This window comes from Coniophora puteana, assembly GCF_000271625.1.
Source record: "Coniophora puteana RWD-64-598 SS2 unplaced genomic scaffold CONPUscaffold_8, whole genome shotgun sequence".
Lineage (NCBI taxonomy): Eukaryota > Fungi > Basidiomycota > Agaricomycetes > Boletales > Coniophoraceae > Coniophora > Coniophora puteana.
Genome location: NW_006913060.1, coordinates 1,803,395 through 1,823,578, shown reverse-complemented (window position 1 = coordinate 1,823,578; position 20,184 = coordinate 1,803,395). Strand labels below are relative to the sequence as shown.

Sequence of the window (20,184 nt, the reverse complement as noted above, 5' to 3'; positions counted from 1 at the left end):
TCTAGAGTCAACAGGCACACAAAAGTCAAATTCACATTAATTCACCTTACTGAAGTCTGAGACTATTGCTGGGGATGTCTGGGGCACTACGACTAAGTTTGTGAAAGTTATATAAGTAGCGTGATCTGATCTGGTGCGTTCCGCCATTGTGGGGACAACTACAACGAGTTGGCTAACCTGAACACTGAACAGGCCGACTGTCGAAACCATGAACAAATACGCTCCGCAACACTCGCGCATCTTCAAGGAAGTCTGTGCTTTTCCTTGCTTTCTGAGGAACCGCCGGTTTTCAAAGTTGCATTGATCATGAGTTTATAGATGATCATCGTAGCAGCCCATCCAATCCATTCACATACACGGCCAAGAACACCGCACGGAGGCAGGCAATCCTCAGCGACTACGCTGATGAGATCGAAGCTCCGTACGCCGCCGCGCATCGGAGCGCGCAAAGCAGCATCGAGCCGCCGCCGAGTGGAGCTTGGAGCTGACAAGCACGTTTGTACGGAGGGTTGTGGAAAATGTGCTATCTGCCAAGGTTAAGGGAGAGCGGGTTAAGGTTGGAGGCGACGTTGACTTGTTCCAAATTGGATGCGATAGGTATTACCTCCAGCTGTCTCTGCTACTAAATGTTCTTTGGTACTGACCACTGCCAGTCTGCAGGCAACGTGGATCCGCAACACCATCCTCCGTGCCCTGCGCGAGTCCGCGTCCGCATCCGTCAATACGCGGAAAATCAACGAAAGCGTTGTGTACCAGCACCCGACCATCAATTCGCTCTCGGCCTTCCTGGTAGAAGCTGCCCGCGGTAATGTGGAAGACGCCGGGGTCATTTCAATCTCCCAGCGGGTGGAATCGATGCGCGGAATGGTGGAGAAGTATATAACAGGGGATGTTCCTACGCGAGAGACGACCTCTGCGAACGGGCGACTCAAAGGCGACGGCACCGTGGTACTTGTCACTGGGACGACCGGTGGACTGGGCAGCCACATCCTGGACGTGCTCATAAAAGACTCTCGGGTGAGGCACGTATTTGCGCTCAATAGGCCAAGCCATGCCAGGGAAGATATTCGGACGCGCCAGAGACGAGGGTTCGTGCAGGCGGGTTTGGACGAGGGCGTGGCGATGGATAAGGTGACGTTGCTGGAAGGCGATCTGGTGGACGACTATCTTGGGTTAAGACTAGATCTATACGACGAGGTATGTGTTGTGCGAGCTAGATATTGCCGTTAGCTGACGGTGAACGAGTAGATGCTTAGGAGCGTGACACATATTATTCACAACGGTAGGTGATTTTGATTACAGGTAGGACAGTGTGTGCTAAATGGAGGCACAGCATGGAGCGTCAACTTCAACCTCGGTCTCGACTCGTTCGAAGACAACATCCAGGCTACACAGAACCTTGTCAGGTTCTCCCTGTCATCGCATCTTCCGGCACCACCGAGATTTATCTTCACGAGCTCAATTGGAGTATTTCAAAGTGCGCTGTTGCGCCACAATCTTGTTTACATCTTCTGATCTCCCTTCAGATGTACGAGATAGACAACCTCTCTGTGAGACACCCATCGAAGCAGAAGTCGCCGCCGGACTCGGGTACACCGAGTCAAAGTGGGTTGCCGAGCGCTTTCTCATGCATATGGCTGGTGCTTTCCCCGGGCTAGACGTCTTGATAGCTCGCGTGGGGCAGCTTTGTGGCACAAGTGGAAATGGAGCGTGGAACGCGAAGGAGTGGTTCCCTGCGCTCGTCCAGGCGTCGCAGGCTATGGGTTGCTTCCCCACACAGGACAAGGTGAGCGTCTTCTGATGAGCGCTTATAACTATATATAGCGTAGACGCTTGTTGGCTGATTGAGCGCTGAACAGCCCGCATCGTGGATACCTGTATCAGCAGCTGCATCCGTCCTTGTGGATCTGACTCTCTCGAGTTCGAAACCCAAGGACAGTATCGTCCATCTTGTTCATCCTCAGCCTGTTATGTTTTCGTCGCTTGCAAGCCGTTTCGCTTCGACGCTCGACGTACCGCTCGTGACGTATGACGCATGGTTATCCAAGCTCGCGGCTCTATCGGATGATGCGAGCAGTATTCCGCGCGTCCAACCGAATGGCGATGGCAACGACTATAGCAGCATTCGCGCGCTTCAGCTGCTCCCGTACTTCCGCGGTCTCGCTTTGAACGCGGACAGTGGCGATTCATTTGGACTTCCGTCGCTGGACTGCTCGCAGTTGAAATTATGTTCGAAGGTTGTTTTGAGCACCGAAATGGAGAGTTTAGGTCAAGCGGACGTCGTGAAGTGGGTCGTATATTGGCGGCAAGTTGGACTGTTGCGTTAGGTTGTGTAGGGATCTTCGGAGTTCAGTCTAACTGATCTGCAGTTTTTATTTCTACCATAGACTCGCTATGTTTTCTTGATACATTGCAAGAGAAATACAGCGTGGAATAACTTGTGGTGAAGGGGTAATAACCTACAATCGTGTGTATCGATTTCCAGGTGTACAGTATTGCGGGCCGGATCGGGAGATCTTATGGCTGTCTAGCGCTTGAGATAAGTACTCGATAAGTGCTGGATTTATCGAACCTACTAACAATGCCACTACTTTCTCTTCTTCATCCCACTTGTTGCCAGAAAGTCAAATGGGCAATGTTCAACCATACATTGTATGAAGTTGCCCATAACCATAGGTGGGTGATCCATTACTTGTGGGTAGATCTGTAGAGTACCGGGCAGTCGATCGGAGGACAGCGCTAGAGAAATTTGAACCATTCGCAGTTCCCGGTCCTAAACTGTCTTCAAGCTTCAGCTTCGTCGGAGCTATTACTGACATGGAGTCGGACATCAACTACTCACTATGAGTTTGAATCGGACTATGAATACGACCAAGAAAGGAATTAAGCCCCTAAGGATTCAGAATCCACTAGTCCCCGCGCTTTAGGATAACCTCCTTAACTCTTAGTATCGGCATGTAGGATCCTGCCCCCACCATTTATCAGCATGTTCCGCCTTTGGTGTTCTAAAATCCCTTCCCTCCGACTCCTTGCAGCCGGAGTCTCCTCGGAGTCTCTGCGTCGTCCTTGCTGCCCACTCTCTTCGCTCAAGCCCCCTTTCACGAGGAATCACATCACCACCGCGACTAGTCGACTACCTTCTCATCGACTCTCCAATATGCTAGACCCGAAGTCTCTCATGAAGGATCTGGAGAGCGAACTCTTCAACTACACCACCGGGCGTTTCCTGTAAGTCTCCTACATCTTGTCTCGTCTTTGTCTAACTCTAACTCGTAATGTGACATACTCCGAGCAGTGCCAACAACGCCCTTCGCCTCCGAGAACGCAGGCGCGTCTTTGACATCCCCGGACTGTTTAAAATTATCACTAAGGCACTGCCCTGCAAGACTGAAGAGATCGTCGACTTTAGAAAGCTTGGAGAGGGTGGCCTCAACTGTACCTTTCTCATCACCTTAGACACCGGCTTCCAGCTCGTCGCTCGCATCCCGTATCCCATCCTAATTCCCAAGGCGTACACTCTCGCCAGTGAAGTCGCTACCATGGACTTCCTTCGTTTCAAAGGGCTCCCCATTCCCAAGGTCTACGCGTATTCATTTACGTCAAAGAACGAGGCCGAGGCGGAATACATTCTAATGGAGTACGCTGAAGGCGTCGACTTGAGCCAGATATGGTTCGACCTCAAGGAAGGTGAAGTTATCTCACTTATGGACCAGCTTGCAAAGGTTGAGTCTACTATGATGTCCATGTCTTTCCCTGCTGGCGGGAGCATCTACTATGCCAGAGACCTGAAGGAGCTTTCTGGGAACGAGGGCATCCCGCTCGAGGATGACAGTGAAGGCATCCCACTCGACGAGCAGATCGAGAGCAAATCACTCGAAAAGGAGCGATTTTGTATGGGCCCTGATGTATCGGTACCGCTGTGGTATGGACGGAGGGAACAACTGGACGTATTCCGAGGACCATGTACGTCGCACTTCTCCTATCTCTTCGGCCTCTTCTTAATCAATCGATGACCATAGATGAAGACGCCAAATCGGTGCTCGTCACGGGAGCTAAGAAAGAGCTCGCCTACCTCGACCAGTTTGGCTCACCAAGGGCACCATATCAACGCTTCCGAAGGGAGTACTATAACTACGAGAAGCAGCCACCGTCGGACCACGCTGATAACCTTCGTCGCTATCTCTGTCTCGCACCGTCGCTCGTGCCAGACGACGACTCCCTCAACACTTTCTGCATCCGCCACCCCGACCTCACCGATAGCAATATCAAGATTTCGATAGATTCCAGCGGGTTGCAGATCCTTAGCGTGTTGGATTGGCAGCACGCTGCTGTCCTACCCCTCTTCCTCCACGCCGGTATGCCCGACGTCATCCAGAATGAAGAGGATGAGGTCTCTCGAGGGATGACCGAGCCTAAGCTACCGGACGACTTCGACAAGCTACCGGAAGAAGAGCAAGAATGGGAGATGGAGCTCCTTCGTCGTCGTCTTGTTCACTACCATTACAACCTGAGCACAGCCGCGTACAACAGGATCCACCACAAGGGTCTGGTCTATCCGTTGAATACCTTCCGTCGCCGCATCTTCAATCATGCAACTGCTGTGTGGGAGGGTGAGACGATCAAGTTGCTGTATGCGCTGATGGATATGGTGTTTGGCTGGGCGAGTTTCGCGAATGACGGCACACCATGTCCGGTGGTGTTCACAGAGGACGAGAAAGCTGCGGCGGTTCAGCTGTATGAGGCACTGGGGAACGCAGAAATGGGTGAGAGGATGCTGATGGACGGGGTCGGCTACGGGGAGGAGACCTGGGTGCCCGCCGCTCACTACGAGAAAGCCAAAGCGTTCGGTCAGGAGATGAAGCAGATGACATTGAAGGCATGTGCGGAGGACGAAGAGACGACGGAGGAGACGTACGCTGTGATCGAGACGAACTGGCCCTTGGACGATATGGACGAAGAGGAGTTAGAAGAGTACAAGTAAGGAATTACTATTGCTTCACTCTTTGCGTCGGCCGATCCTCTGCGACGAGCACAAGAATATACGCAAAACTCGACACAGACTAGTCTTCACGCTCCTCCTTGACAATGATGATAGCAATGGTGAGGGCGATAACAAACGAGGATACCTCGCTGGGATGGTGCAACTTGTGGAGGTTGTGCATTGAGTATCCGAGTGGACTTCGCGGTACGAACTTATTATCTGCAGCTTGTCCCGGGCATGGCTCTCTTGCTCCCCTAGTGCCTCTTTTCCCGCGACATATCAGACCTTTTCCCACTCAGCAGCCGTGACTGTCCAAAACTATCCCGGATACATCCAGAACTTTATTTACGAAAATACCTAATCTGAATGGGATCTCCATTGTCCAGAGCCGTGGGCGCTCCGCGACTTGGTACGGACATGTTTATGACATACACGTCTTCGGCAAAATTGCGTGTCAAAGGCCGATCGCGGTGTTGCCGCACAGTCCGCGTTCCTGTGTCTACCTGGGCACTTCCACTTCTTCATTCGATTAGGCGCTTGAACTGGCCAACTCCCTGGTTCGAACCCCTTACTTACCAGGCAGCTGGTTGGGTCGACCGTGAGGGTTTCCTGTGGTGTCCGTCCTACAGTTCCTCACAAGCACTCGCTCTGAGGAAGTCTTATGCCTATTTCAACTGTGGTCCACAATGTGTTTGTTCGTCCACTCCATCGTTTGCGACCTATAAAGCATGGGCCTGTCAGCTACCATGCTTTCTACTAGAGAACATTTTCTCGAACTTCATCATGCCTCCTCAGTGTCGCAGGGTACGATACCTTACTTCTACGTCTGTGGGTTTACATAGCTCATCATATACCAGGACAAATGCCACTGCTGCACCACTTGTCTTAGGCGTTTTACCAGCGCCAGGGACGCCCGTGTACATATCAACCGCCTTCAGTTTGTCACCCCTCAGACTTTGTCGACGTTAGTGGCCAACTGACGCGTATAAATTTCTCCTCCAGCCTTCACATCAACAACTTCAGATGTCTACTTTGCGGGAAGCAAGGGCCTGACCCCAGCGCTATCCGAAGACACTGCCACAACGCTCACAATATATCCAGTGCCGAAATAGCAGTGCATTACGAAGAATTCTATAGTGAGCTTCCATCTAGCTTTTTTGAATGCCGTCCCCACTCAGCTTCATGACTTTTGCAGGGAGTGAGGCATGGAAGGCCCATTACCAGCACCTTCGAGCTGACAACTGCATTGCCGATACCTCATCTGTTGGAGGCCCAACGGTACGGGCAGGCAGGCCGCTTGTGTCCCCGGTATCCCCGAACTTCAACGCCCTGTCTCTATCTGCTCGCACTCAAGACTCAACAATCAGTGGCGGCATTTCGTCAGCCAATACTCAGTATCCAAGCCATCTTGTTGTGAGAAATACACACAATGTCATACCATTGTGCGAAGGCGGTGTCTATCAAGCGACCTCCTCTCAAGATCCAACTCTCCATGGGTATCATGCTAGTCCTACATACAGGGTGCGTCCTTTTATCCGCAGCGTTAATTACAAGGTATGAGCTCATGTGGTGAGATTCTCAAGACCTCCTCGGAGATGTGGAATACGGGCGAGTTCGCGATGCCGTCCTAGTGACTTCGAACTAAGTGTTAAGGTGAGGCCAGGCTGATGACGGACCTTATGTACACTACCGACCACAATAGACTCCGGCGCTACACATGTATGGATCCGAATGCTGCACACGGAATGTTTCTACGATACCGTCAGATCGTTCGCGCTCGGGTCAATAATCCTTATCATCTGTGCTATAATCATTTCTTCTCAGTATGTTGTTTCCCGTACGTGTACTAAAATACTTACTTTTGAATGAATATTGGCTTGGATGTGTAATATTAAACAACTGTTCCGGTAGCAAGTAGCAGACAACGCACAGTCAGTGATACAGCAATACGTCACGCGAAGCTGATGGCTAAATTGCGGATCGGTAGTTGCCGCAGGTGACAAGCGCTCTATTAAGCGCCGGACTGTCATTTTCATCTCCTCTTCCTATTCATATAGATCACAGGATCCAGAGCCCGCATACTCGCAGACAAATGGAGAGAAAGTCCACTTTCAATGGTCGTCCGCGTGTGGGCACATTATTGTGGCGATGTGGTCAGCGGATAGCGCGTAGAAGTGGCATGTAATGACCAATGCAGATCTACCCCGAAGTTTCAGTGAAAAATGTCGGTATGTCCCTAATCGTCTCGAAAGCTTGATAAATTGGTGGGTTGCGCATTAAAATGTGTCCTGCAGTGCATAATCGCTAGCAGCTGCCCACCTCGTAGTGTTCCGAGTCCGCGGTGTGGACAATATTGCGGCGGACACATTGCTTGGACTTCATGGACTTCGTCCGCCATCTTCTGCCAATGTATGTCCGCGCGCCTTCATGACTCTCATGTCTGCACTCGTCCGCCTATACACTGGATGTTAAAAGGATCAGAGTCCTGGTCCTGGTCCCTCCAACTCGATATCCCATCAAACTCAGTATGTCTTCCATTCAAGCTCCCAAACGCTACGTTTGTCCTATGGATGACTGTCGCTTTGAAGCTGGACAGAAAACGGCACTGGATATCCATTACAACGCGAGGCAGTGAGTCCGCACCGCTCCCCTACAGCGCACATTAATGCTGACTTGACGTTTTCCTTTATTTGTTGACTTGATATCTAAAGCACTGGCCTCAAACCATACGAATGCCCAGACTGCGACCACTGCGCTGCGGATCCGTCTGCGCTCACAAAGCACAGGAAACGAGCGCATGATTACATACCCATGCGTCGAGGACCTCTACCGAAGGGGTCTGCATTCAAAAGACGATGCAACACATGCGAGAACACGTTCATGACCAACCAGGAGGATGCCAACATGTGTGAAGACTGCTACCGTGTCATCTTCGACGGTGTGTGTCTGATCGGGCTGTAGGACATGGAAATTGAATGACTCATGAGAATATCGCAGAAATGAATACTCTATCCCAAAATCAACCAAGGTCTTGATAAAACCAAAGGCCAAACGTGCTTGTCTTGTGTATGCAATGTATTCTAGTGTACACGAAGAATATAAGCTAAAATTCAATTGAGAGGCAATGTTTAATATGTCAGTTAGAGCGGAGGAACAGTGGGGATTTAAGCGCACATGCTGACACATTTTTTGGCGCTGGCGTCTTTCCCTTCTAAAGGGAGTGAAACTGGTGAAGGAAGACAGTGTGGGGCCGCGTCGGCAGAAGCCGGCGGGGATTGGAATGGTTGCATCGCTGACTCCATGCATGAACTGTCCCGCGGTCACAGGTGTATTTTAGTCGACGGAGAACATCATCTCACATCATGCTTGAATCTTTCTCTTTACTTCTCCAACTTGCAATTCAATATTCAATCACGTTTCCTTGCTCACGGAATGCCATCTCCCCCAAATTACATGGTTCTTGTTATCTGTTTTGCGTACGAACGCCTGGAGTATGGAATTGTAAGCTCTCACATTTCACACCATCATTCCCAGCAGCGGGCGTGAACTTGGTCTACTTGAGTACGGAGGAGTATGTACTTGGGAAGTGAAAGTAGACTTGAATGTTTGAACGTTCGCATTGAGCAGGTGCCAGTCATGCGCGCCCACGCAATGCCGCCCTACGCCCTAGTCTGGACGAGTGCAACGTCAGCACAATAACGTCTTTGGTCAACATCATCGGTTTTGGTCCGCGCTGACATCCAAAACAAAGGGTACGCATTTCCGTCCACAGCATCGTCAGACCCGAGCTCATCGATGCATTCATCAATAGCAACGGGACTCTCGACATAGTGGCAGATCTCGACCGGGATGCCCGATAGTAACCGTCGAGCGCTTGCGGGAGCTTCAATTGGAACTTCTATTCGGGCATCGGATGTCGTAATGCCTTACCTCCGAAGCCGACGTCGGTTGAACAAGTTCTTGGCAGGCCTGGTGCTAAGTCTCGAGTTTGACTTCAAGCTTGAACATTGGGCGTTTAATGTATGACCCCATACGAGGCTAACGCTTTACGTGGCCTGTCGATGACACCAGGTGAGCAAGATGATCATGGTTTACTCTTTGCTAAAGTACATGAAACCGAGTAAACTGTATCCGGCATTCTTTGAGGGTAATGAACCCGGATCAAGCTTGACAAGGCAGGGCCGAAAGCAGGGCCGGGGTCAGCAGCTAATAACATGTTCCAAGCCTCAAAATCCGACAAGAGTGCATCACCAGCAATGCCAAACGTGCTTTATCAAGACACTATTTAGCTTATCGGTATGTTGTTGAAATCTTCTTCTGTAGTTCTAACAAAGCGTCCTTTGAAGCCTCCCAAAGCAGCGAGTGACACGTTCTTTGTGCCGTCTTAACAATTCTTGCGTGTACGTAACTGCTAGGCGACAATTCCTCTCCGTTCCGTCGAGGACAGTATCAACATATCCCTGCGCCCCGATGCTCGCCTCCTGTGATCGTATGTCATTGATTAGCTGCCTTAATATATAGTTTAACACTCGTTAGACGTTTTCCTCCCCGCGTTTATCGTGTACGCGGCGTCTGCACGTTCACTAGCTGCCTGTCATTGTCGCCCTTCTTCCCATCCGCCATTGAGTCCAGAGACCCGACTTCCGACAACACTACGTGATCCTCTCCTTGGAGATACATAAACCTCGCCTCGCGTTCAATTTTCAGTCGGATCTCTTCCTCCCAACGCTCCCCCTTGCTTTTCGCTCTGTTCGAGGTCGACCTCTTGTCCGCTCTCGGGTAGCACGCTTATTTACGTCCGACATGGCCAGTCCTGCTGAAGCAGCGTGGGTCATTCTTTACTGCTTGACACGAGTAAAAGCTCACTCCGGTCCTCTAGACAAGGGCCGATCCTCATCGGCATATTCATCAATCTCATCCTCTATGGTATTCGATGTGCACAAGCGTTCATCTACTGGAGCACCTTCAAGAAGTGAGTGGTCCCGGCTTTTGGACGGTGCGCGCGGATTTATGGAAGCAACGCAGGGACCGGATTTCTATGCAGCTTTTTGTGAGTGGCCCAACATGCCTATCCCTTCCTTCGCACTCACGGCATTTGTAGGTTGGGCTACTCCTCATCGCGGATACAGTCAAAGTGGTCTTTGACATGATATACATATACGACGGCCTCGTCGTTCACTTCGGTGAGTCAGTTGCCTTCAACTAAATACACTGCTGACGTTGTCTCAGGTGACGATAGTTACATAGCTGTGGCAAACTGGCGTACGTTATTCTCCGTCATCCAATGCATGGCTTACCAACTTCGTCTCTAGTATTTAACACGGATCCCGCACTGAACGTAAGTTGGTCTCACATGACATGACTTCGGCAGGCATGATGACATTCGATAGGGCATCATCGGTGCCATTGTTCAAGCGTTCTTCGCGTGGCGGGTCAGGCAACTCACACGTAACAACTGGGCATTTGGTGCCATCGTTTTCTTCCTCATGATGGAAGGATGTAAGCACGTTCTTCAGTTATCACACTACTAGCTGACGGCCCCTCCTGGCAGTGTGCGGTATCGGAACGGCGATCGCCTGTCAGATTATCCCTGAGTTCCAGAACTTCCAGAGGTTTGAAGTTATCGTCATTCTCTGGCTGGCTAGTGCCGCCCTATGCGACTGCATTGTTACTGCTTCTTTAGTGTACCATCTGGTGAGCACGACACAGTTCTCCCTCCACTGATATCCTTTGGACTCAATTCACTTTTTGTAGCAAACTCAAAGACAGGGCTTCAGTAACTCGGACTCGGTCATCGACAAGATCATTGCCCGTTAGTCCAAGCACACTACTGATGAAGCTAAGCGCTGATATCATGTCTAGTCACGGTACAGACTGGTATGATAACGGCAGTCTGGGCCACAATAGATTTGGTTCTCTTCCTTACGAATGTAAGCGTTCATCTTTCCTGCGTCCCTCGGTCGAGTGCTAATCTGCTACGGTAGAGGAATGGATAGTAAGCGCTCTCTTTTCTCCTTTCGGGCTACGTCTGACATAAACGCTAGCCACTTGATCTTCAACTACAACCTGTGCAACCTCTACTCGAACTGCCTCATGTCTACACTCAACGCTCGCACATACTTCCGGGAGGCAGTCGAAAGCGGAAGACCGTCTATGAGTGGTCATACTAGGAACAAGTCCTCGGTATGTCGACTCTGACTCCGTCGTTCTTGGGTGTATACTCACTAACACGCGCCAGATTTCCAACGTCAAAGACCTCATGAGTCGCCCGAGCTACGGCCAGAGACCTTCCCGCGTAATTCAATCCATAATTTCTGTTTTTGTTACGGTAGCTTACGGCCCACTTTATAGATTCTGGTAGAGGTCGAATCCCAGCGCATGGTTGAGACCGCGAAAGTGCCCAGACTGGACAATGACATAGGAATGGACACTGCGACCAGCGACAAAGCCTCAAGCTGGGTTGAGCAACCGTCGCCCATCAGTCCTACCGAGCGTGTTCTTAAAGAGCACTGGGCGGGGAGGCGAACTTCCTTTATAGAGCCATAAGTGCCCGCGTACCGTGCTCCCAGGGTTTCCTTCGAAACATGTTCCGTTACGCCGTTTTACGCCAATGACGTTTTCCAATAGTTAGACTCTTTTTAGTACTTGTACATGCTACTTTGCACTCATAATCTATCAACAAATGCTATCCTGGTTTCTTGGAAAAGACATTCAGCGACACGACAAACTTTATGCATTATGCATCACACAGGGCACGGCTCATTAGCGTAGATAATGGTGGCGTAGAATGTCCGTCCTTTGTTATCTCAATCACCTACGTATTAAAGGTCATGAAAGCAGAAATACAGCTCACGACACGTCTGATATCAACTGATACTATTACAAATACCAAGAAACTGTCCGATTAATTATGTGGCTGCTTTAGCACGTATATCCGTCAACTACATAGCTATTCGTCGCAGTGAAACAGGAATAAAGTAGACCTTATCAAGTGACCTTAGTAGTACTCCTGAAACCTATGCCAATGGCAGCTAGAGAAGTAAGGGCTGACGCAGAGACACTGTACAATGCACAGGCTGACTTAGCCTCTTTCTTTCTTTGTTGATTCAACATCTAAAGCACCGGCCTCAAACCATACGAATGCCCAGACTGTGACCACTGTGCTGCGGATCCATCGGCGGTCACAAAGCACAACAAGCGCACACATGGTTACAAACCCATGCGTCGAGGACCTCTACCGAACGGTTCTGCATTAAAAGGGCAATGCAACACATGCGAGAAAATGTTCATGGCCGAGCAGGAGGATGACAACATGTGCGAAGACTGCTTTCAAGTTATCTATGATGGTATGTACCCTGATCACGTTATAGGACATGCAAAGGAGATGACTGATGAGGAATATAGACGTTTATGTTGCCTCTCAGATTTCGTGAAGACCTTGATAAAGCCAAAAGCCAGGTTCTCTGGCCCCCCTATCTGTTCATCCAATGTGTTCTATTAATGTCTACGAAAAATGACCTAGCGGTCAATTCAAGCTTCGTTTGGGAGGGAGCTTGAGGCAAGGATGGTCAATGTGTTGTATATGTATGCGTGTTGAAACGTTGAAGGGGTATTGACGAAAATTATTAGAACACATTCGCTGTGGCGGCAGCTTAGCGAACGTTGGAATACGAGAAGCTGTGTGATAGGCCGAGCCGGCAAAAGCCGGCGGTGATTGGAATGGTGGCGCCTGCAACGTCAGGTACAGGCGCAGGCCATTCTCGGTCGATGGCGAGCATCATCGATTCATCTCTCACTACTCGAGTCTATGTCGTTGTATTCTCCGACTAATATCTAAAGCTAACCCGTCGTTCGTGAAGAACTGCGATCTACTCCTGCAAATACCTAGCCTCTGGTCTCTATTTTGCATGCATGATGCGACACACAGCTTGAAACTATAAGCTTTCAGATTCAATCAGCCTGGGTTCACGGCGGTGAGCGTGAAGTCTAACCTCCATCTGAATACGGACCAGTGAGTATTCTGGTACTCGATACAGACCCCAGCACTCACATTGAACGGGCAGCAGATGTGCTCTCATGCGACGCCGTTCTAATGCCCCAAATCAGCTGGAACCTTGACGAACGTGCTGCCAGTGCCCAATGAACATCCTTGGCTCATACCGCCGAAGTTCGTCCGCCAGACGTCCCACAAGATAAATAGGGGGCGATTTCTGCCGACACCAACGTCAGAGTCGAGCTCATCGATACGCTGACCGACGACAGAATTAGTCGGGATTCGGAACCCAACCGGGATGCCCGCTTGGCGCCGGGGCTCACAGAAGCATTCAATTGGCACTTCTGTTCGGGCGTCGGATGTCGTAATAATTTGTCTTTCCCAAGTCGACATCGGCTACAAACGATATCAACGCTTCCTTGGCAAGGCCCGGTACCCGAATCCTGGCCCATGAACGTTGAACGGCGAACGCTACGCTTCGCTCATCATCAACGCGAATCAGGATTCGAAGACAAAGTCACCCATCGAATTTCTATGCTATCTTGTATGAAATAGAGCAAACCCCTCGGACGGATTCTTTTGGAAACCGAGTGCAAATTGCCAGGCCACCAGGGCAGCAGGATCAGAATAGCGACGCAGTAGGTAGTTATTTTATGTCCCAAGACTCACAAATTCTAACAGGAACGCGTCACTAGTAATGCTGAGCATGCTCCTTGAACATGCTATGACTCAATATTACTGTAGGTTGTAGACGTCTTCACTTTGGTACAGCAGACATGGTATCACCTCAAGCCTTCAAACCATCCCAACACTCTCGAACTTGGTGCAGTTCTGACAACTGTTGTGTATAGGTAAGTAATAAGCGATATTTTCTCTCCGTTCCACCGAAGGTAGTGGTATCGACATATGCATCCGGATCCCTGCGGGTCGATGCTCGCCTCCCTGGATCGTCCCCTACCTCCGGCTCCAAGTTTAGCTGAGTACTTATTAGGCTCTCTGCACCCCGCGTTTATCATGTACGCGGCATCTACACGTTAACTAACCGCCTGTCAATGTGGCCCTTCTTCTTCTTCGCCATTCAGTCCCGAGTCCAGATTTCCAACGGCAGGGCGTTACGGTACGCGAAACCTTCGCCCAGCGATACATAAACATCTCCTTGTGTTCATTTTTCAGGCGGATCTTGCTCCCCCGACATTTCCCTCCTGCGCCTCGCCCCACTCGAGGCTGACTCCTTGCTCGCTCCCTAGCATCACGTTGATCCACGTCCGGTATGGCTAATCCTGCTGAAGCAGCGTAAGTCATTCTTTCCCATGCCACACGAGTAGAACTCAACATCCTTCTGTAGACAAGGTCCGATCCTCATAGGGATCTTCATCAACCTTATTCTCTACGGCGTTCGATGTGCGCAAGCGTTCATCTATTGGACGACCTTCAAGAAGTGAGTGGTCCTGGCGTTGTGTTTGACATATCGGGACTGATTGGAGCAACATAGGGACCGGATGTCCATGCAGCTTTTCGTGAGTGGCCTTACATGTACACCCCATTCTGCGTACTGACGGCATTGTAGGTCGGGTTGCTCCTTGTCGCGGACACGGTCAAGGTGGTCTTTGACATGATTTACATTTACGACGGCCTCGTCATACACTTCGGTGAGCCTTACCATTTCAAGCAGTCACTGAATACCACCACTGACGTCAACTCAGGAGATGATAGTTACATAGCCGTGGCAAACTGGTGTACGTTGTTCCTCACCGCTCTGAACGTGTACCTTTACTGACACCGACTCCAGTGTTCAACACTGACCCCGCATTGAACGTAAGTTGATTGGAAATACTTGGCCGAAATTTATCACTAATTAAGCTGTCTTGATAGGGAATAATCGGTGCTATGGTCCAAGCGTTCTTTGCATGGAGGGTCAAGCAACTCACGCGTAATAACTGGGCATTCGGTGCCATTGTCTTCTTCCTCATTACCGAAGGATGTAAGTATCGATTTCACATACCATACGCGTTAGCTAACGCTCCCCTCCACCGGCAGTGTGTGGAGTTGGAACCGCCATCGCGTGTCAGATCGTTCCTAACTTCCGGGACTTCCAGAGGTTTGAAGCCATCGTCATCCTTTGGCTAGCTAGTGCGACGATTTGCGATTGCATCGTCGCTGCTTCTTTGGTGTACCATCTGGTGAGCACGATGATGTCCTCGTTGTACCGATGTCCTTCGGACTGACCGCACATGCGTAGCAAACCCAAAGGCAAGGCTTCAGTGGCTCAGACTCGATCATCGACAAGATCATTACCCGTTAGCCATAGCATACTATCCAAATAAACATGAGCGCTAACATGATGTCTAGTTACGGTGCAGACTGGCATGATAACAGCGATTTGGGCCACGATAGACCTTGTTCTCTTCCTTACGAATGTAAGTGTTCCCCCTACCTGCATATCTCTTTTACATGCTAACCTGTTTCGGTAGAGAGATGGATAGTAAGGGTTTTGTCCTCTCCTTTCGAACTTCGCATAACGTAAATACTAGCCATTTGATCTTCAACTATAACCTGTGCAACCTCTACTCGAACTGCCTCATGTCTACGCTCAACGCTCGTACGTACTTCCGGGATGCAATTGAAAGCGGGAGGCCATCCATGAGTGCTCACACTCGGAAGTCCTCGGTATGTCAACACTGACTCGATCCTTCCGAAGCGTATCCTCATATCACGCGTCAGATGGCCAACGTCAAAGACCTAATGGGTCGACCTAGCTACAACCCGAGACGTTCCCGCGTAAGCCAACGCATATCCTCTGTGTTTGCTGAAATTGATCACTTCTCACTTGATAGATTCTGGTAGAAGTCGAATCTCAGCGGGTGGTTGAGACCGCAAAAGCGGGCACGATGGACTACGAGATAGGAGTAGATACCACGAGCAGCGACAAGACTCAAAGTTTGATTGAGCCACCGTCACCCGCCAGTCCTACCGAGCGTGCTTACAAAGAGCGCTGGGCGGGGAAGCGAACTTCTTTCTTGGAAACATGAGCGCCAGCCATGCCGTACTGCCAGGTTTTCCTTTACCTCACGTTTCCGTTATGATGTTTCACGCCAATGATGTTTTGCCGATACTTAGACTCACTTTAATCTCTGTACATACTACTGTTCACTCATGATCTTTCAACAAATGCTATCTTGGTTTCTTGGCAAAGACGTCCAGCGAGACAACAAACACGACCGGCCAAATTCAGTCCATCGCACAGGGTGCTGGTGTTGATGCAATGCACTTCTCATTAATGTGGAGCATGGTGGGACCAAGGCAGAGAATCTCCATCCCAACGACGATCAGGAGGGCTTTGGCTCGAGTAACGGCAACTGTTGTAGGCTTATTATCCCAGAATGCTACGCGTCAAAGGTCATGAAAGCAGAAGAATAACGTATGACACACCGACAGTCCTACCATCGGTCTGCAGACTGTCGTGTTTACCTTTCAGGTGGCAATTGTACTCACAAGTTCTAATGAATCAAATATCCTGTTTCTGACGTTAACACCAATGCTGACCAACTGTCCAGGTAAATAAGTAGCTACTTTAGCGCGTGACCGTCAATTACATATGTCTTCGTAGGATTTAAACAGGCATAAAGTAGAAGGTATCAAGTGTGCTTAGTAATCTTCTCGAAACCTACACCAATGGCAGCCAAAGAAGCAAGAGCTGATGCGGGAACACCAATCAAGAAGACATGGTTGGTCGCTGTTACGTATGCCGCAACTGCACCAGCTTGCTCCTTGGCCGATAGCGTAAATACCAGCTCGAAGTTGGACGCTATTCCGTCAATAAGGTCCTGAGATGCTCCCGGAAACAATACAGAAAGCTCATGCCGTAGCTGACTGGTGAATACGGCTCCGGCGGCGCTATATCAAGGAGAAAGGTCATTAATGGTTACGTCACAAATAGGGATTTAGCAGTGCGTACGCAAGGCCAACGGTACATCCCATGAGCTGAGAGAATGAGACAAGTGAGGTCACAATCGAGATGAGCTTTGCGTCGTGGGAAACCCGTCCCTGGGCGATTACCATCTATAAAAATGCATGAGTTACTTGATAAAAGATAAAGGAAAGGTTCCCATCCACCGGAAGCTGAATGGACCCAGCTATTCCAACGCCTACAAGGATCTGATAGCCAATGATGCGATGAAGATCAGTTTGAGCTTGTGCCGTATAGAGTAATCCAAATCCAGCTGAAGCAATCATGGGACAAAGTAGAACAAAAGGCCAAGCATATCCCGTTTTCTGACATTCAGACTGTAAGAAAAGACCTTGACATGATGTGACGCTCCTACCGTAACCACTGCTCCCGTTACAACGGCGGCTGTAAGTTTGGCCAGAAGTCAATAAGCGCTATCTTACTATCTCAGAGCTACATGGACGGACAAACGACTCCAGCACTGGTCCCATGTCAGATTATGAAATAAAGCCATGTACCCGAGCGAACTCACATTATAAAGGGAAGAATGTCTACACCTGACTTCACGGCCGAGTGGCCTTTGCTTTGATAAAATATGGGCTACCAGCGGGTTCAAGTTGTCTATTGGCCCTCCTTCTCGCTTCACAAAGTTTGACAACTTACCAGGTAATACTACCTCGTTTCATGAGATACATTTCGACAAAAGTTAGCAGACATACTCACCGAGACCAGAACAAAACTGAGTCCGCCAAAGAACTGATGTAGGTTAAGCATTTTAGCTATATGTGGAAGCTTCAGAGTCTCACCGTAGCTACGCAAACACAGAAAATGTTTCGCTGGAAGAAAACGCTTGTTGGCAGCATGGCTCCGTCCTCTTGATGGTGTTCCCATAATAGAAACGCAACGGTAAACACGCCTGACTGGACTGAAAGTTGAAACTAGACCTTATTGAGATCACAATGAGACATTACCAGCGTTAGCAGAGCTATGACGATTGGAGAGCTCCATGGCTTGACAACGCCACCCCATTGCAAAGGTATAAGAAAGAATGTCACCATAGCAAAACTGAGTATAGTTCCGATCCAGTCTAAACTATACCAGGTATTGAGAGCCATTTTCCCATCCTCATCTGGCGCAAGCTTCGGGAGAAACACGGCAATTGAAGCGACACATACGCCACCAAACTTGCCAACAATGAGATATCAAACCTTTTGCGAGAATCGAAGTAACATACCGGCAAGTTGATGTCTGATGTACAGAGGACACGTTAGACTGTATTCGAGCAATTGTTCTGGTTTCAACATACAAAAACACCACCTAGGTTCAATCAGCGTCGAGATGCGTAGAGACAATATATCACATACCTCCATGAAGCATGGTCTGTATTTCCACGAATAGTGAGGATCATAATCATTGTGGCAGTGTGGGATAGACTTGCCTGCGAACACCCCGCCTAGTAAAGGTCCCACAACCGCGCAGGCTGCCCACAATGCGCCAAAGGAAGACATCAGTAGAGGTCTTTGTGATAGCGCAGTAACCTTGTGGCGTTTGCGGTGTGATTAATGAGGATACAAACATCGTTTACGGAGGTAATAGAGAAGCTCACCCGTCCGACACTGGACATAATACACACCAGCAAGCCGGACGCCCCTAGTCCCGCAAAAGCTCTTCCGAAGATGAGGAAGTTGACAGAAGGGGCGATGGCGCAGAACAAACTGCCAAGTTCGAAGAGAGAAATTGTCACCAGGAAAACGTATTTGGCGGGCGCAACCGTCAAAATGCGTCCAAAGAACAACATGAAAGCCGCCTATAGTTCAGAGCAGTGAATACAGCGCCTATAATATTCTCAAGTACAATGGCAGTTACCTGAGGGAGGAAATACGCGCTTGCTATCCACGATAAGTCCGATACGGCGTCAAAGTGCGAAGCAATAACGGGGAGAGCAGTAGCAAGAATCGTTTGATCCAGGACAATGAGACCGAGAGCGATGAGAAAGGAGCTAGGGGTGATGTCAGATCTAGTTTCAACAAGGGCCGCGTATCATGCTCACGCAAAGACCACGAAGAGGCCTTTTCCTTTCAGCTGAGAGGATGGACGAGAGTTGACCACACCTGTAACAAGTAGTGCGTCAGCGTGAGGGACATATTTTTCACCACCAGCTTCGAAATTCCCGATGGTCATGCTGTGACAGTACGCAGAGGAAGAGGGGACAAAACTTTCGATTGGCAAGTGTGCATGCTCTTTTGACCTCGTCTGCTCACGTAACTCAACGACTCGAATGAGTATGGCAAAGCTTTGTTGAAGCTTCACATGTGTCCATACATGAAGCTTGAAGTCCCAAAAGTGCACCGCGAGAACACGTTCGGAACTTCACGTTTGTTTCATCGGCTGCATCGACCCCCGTGAAATGGATCCTTAGGAGCTCTGTTGAAACGTTGACGTCTGTTTGATTCTGTGACGTAAATCGACGTATATTAATTATCTTTGAATCACTCTGATGGAGTGAATTGGACGGTTCGAAGTCGGTTTGAACAACCCAAATCCCGCGGCTCCGAGAACCGAAAGTGTTCCGAGGTAGACTCGAATCACTCTTGCGATTGCAATTATGGAACAAGAGCCGCCACATTCGCATAGTTGAAATCACCCTATTTTATAACCTGTCTCGATTCTCTCAGGCTAGGAGCTCGTCGTCGTCACAAAACTATCGTTGCCGCAGTTCGGCTGAAAACGCGACATCGCGGCGTTTCCCTACCCGAATGACATTGAAATATTGAACGACGAACCTTCAAACATCTGGCTAATCGTGGGAATCGAGACTTCGCCGCGTCTGGGTCTTCCTTTTCATTGCCTCTCCACCATATACCAGTCCAAATCTCCACCATGACCCCGAGCCAAACATGCTAGTATGCCTGAAGGGATATTAGTCCCTTGTACAGAGCCAGCAAGTGCGTGTTTGGCCAGGATATCCTCATGTGAAGGTCGTGTGAGGGGTTCTTAGATGTTGCCCATTCCATAGGGGCTCCGAAGACAACCGTGCCGCGCTCCTCCTTAACGTGCTTGTCTGAGGTTTTACCGCATCTCCTATCAATGCTTGCTCGGTGACCGTTCTGTATAAGTAGCGCCTTTCGACTACATGAGAAATTTGTATGGATGCTAGCGAACTTCCTTAACGAACGCTAGCGGGTTCGCGGCGCTTCGGAGCGAAGTTGACACCGTGCTTGAGAGAAGTACCATTGAAGGCGACTCATTCCCCATTACAGAGTA

The 20,184-nt window shown here is 49.6% G+C and overlaps 6 protein-coding genes across 6 annotated transcripts; 5 read left to right on the top strand and 1 right to left on the bottom strand.

Moving 5' to 3' along the window:
• The first annotated feature begins 1,347 nt into the window (after positions 1 to 1,347).
• On the top strand, positions 1,348 to 2,380 carry CONPUDRAFT_126465 (uncharacterized protein). The gene is made up of 3 exons (XM_007772124.1): positions 1,348 to 1,477; positions 1,527 to 1,786; positions 1,860 to 2,380. Exons 2-3 carry the CDS (start codon positions 1,628 to 1,630, stop codon positions 2,325 to 2,327), a joined length of 627 nt encoding a protein of 208 aa, XP_007770314.1. The 5' UTR covers positions 1,348 to 1,477; positions 1,527 to 1,627; the 3' UTR covers positions 2,328 to 2,380.
• Positions 2,381 to 3,145: 765 nt separating this feature from the next.
• On the top strand, positions 3,146 to 5,108 carry CONPUDRAFT_166637 (uncharacterized protein). Its single transcript, XM_007772123.1, has 3 exons — positions 3,146 to 3,228; positions 3,296 to 3,963; positions 4,020 to 5,108. The coding sequence occupies exons 1-3, from the start codon at positions 3,158 to 3,160 to the stop codon at positions 4,979 to 4,981; spliced, it is 1,701 nt and encodes a 566-aa protein (XP_007770313.1). The 5' UTR covers positions 3,146 to 3,157; the 3' UTR covers positions 4,982 to 5,108.
• A 1,055-nt stretch (positions 5,109 to 6,163) lies between these two features.
• Positions 6,164 to 7,153, top strand: CONPUDRAFT_74298 (uncharacterized protein; the record flags this gene model as incomplete). The annotated part of the gene is made up of 5 exons (XM_007771656.1): positions 6,164 to 6,394; positions 6,432 to 6,502; positions 6,806 to 6,818; positions 6,893 to 6,912; positions 7,039 to 7,153. The coding sequence occupies 5 exons, from the start codon at positions 6,164 to 6,166 to the stop codon at positions 7,151 to 7,153; spliced, it is 450 nt and encodes a 149-aa protein (XP_007769846.1).
• Positions 7,154 to 9,784: 2,631 nt separating this feature from the next.
• On the top strand, positions 9,785 to 11,527 carry CONPUDRAFT_74297 (uncharacterized protein; the record flags this gene model as incomplete). Its single annotated transcript, XM_007771655.1, has 13 exons — positions 9,785 to 9,807; positions 9,861 to 9,953; positions 10,007 to 10,031; positions 10,083 to 10,164; positions 10,211 to 10,243; positions 10,294 to 10,319; positions 10,372 to 10,480; positions 10,533 to 10,675; positions 10,736 to 10,793; positions 10,844 to 10,911; positions 10,966 to 10,976; positions 11,026 to 11,164; positions 11,333 to 11,527. The coding sequence occupies 13 exons, from the start codon at positions 9,785 to 9,787 to the stop codon at positions 11,525 to 11,527; spliced, it is 1,005 nt and encodes a 334-aa protein (XP_007769845.1).
• A 1,233-nt stretch (positions 11,528 to 12,760) lies between these two features.
• CONPUDRAFT_145054 (uncharacterized protein) lies at positions 12,761 to 16,158 on the top strand. Its single transcript, XM_007772122.1, has 16 exons — positions 12,761 to 12,992; positions 13,045 to 13,612; positions 13,670 to 14,267; positions 14,320 to 14,412; positions 14,467 to 14,491; positions 14,542 to 14,623; positions 14,678 to 14,710; positions 14,764 to 14,789; positions 14,847 to 14,955; positions 15,012 to 15,154; positions 15,214 to 15,271; positions 15,324 to 15,391; positions 15,446 to 15,456; positions 15,506 to 15,641; positions 15,696 to 15,752; positions 15,809 to 16,158. The coding sequence occupies exons 3-16, from the start codon at positions 14,245 to 14,247 to the stop codon at positions 16,001 to 16,003; spliced, it is 1,059 nt and encodes a 352-aa protein (XP_007770312.1). The 5' UTR covers positions 12,761 to 12,992; positions 13,045 to 13,612; positions 13,670 to 14,244; the 3' UTR covers positions 16,004 to 16,158.
• A 743-nt stretch (positions 16,159 to 16,901) lies between these two features.
• On the bottom strand, positions 16,902 to 18,915 carry CONPUDRAFT_58162 (MFS general substrate transporter; the record flags this gene model as incomplete). The annotated part of the gene is made up of 10 exons (XM_007771547.1): positions 16,902 to 17,033; positions 17,088 to 17,289; positions 17,453 to 17,520; positions 17,614 to 17,676; positions 17,736 to 17,840; positions 17,892 to 18,104; positions 18,155 to 18,168; positions 18,227 to 18,284; positions 18,554 to 18,727; positions 18,787 to 18,915. Coding segments are annotated over 10 exons (1,158 nt in total), but the record flags the coding sequence as incomplete, so codon positions are not given.
• Between the last annotated feature and the right edge of the window lie 1,269 nt (positions 18,916 to 20,184).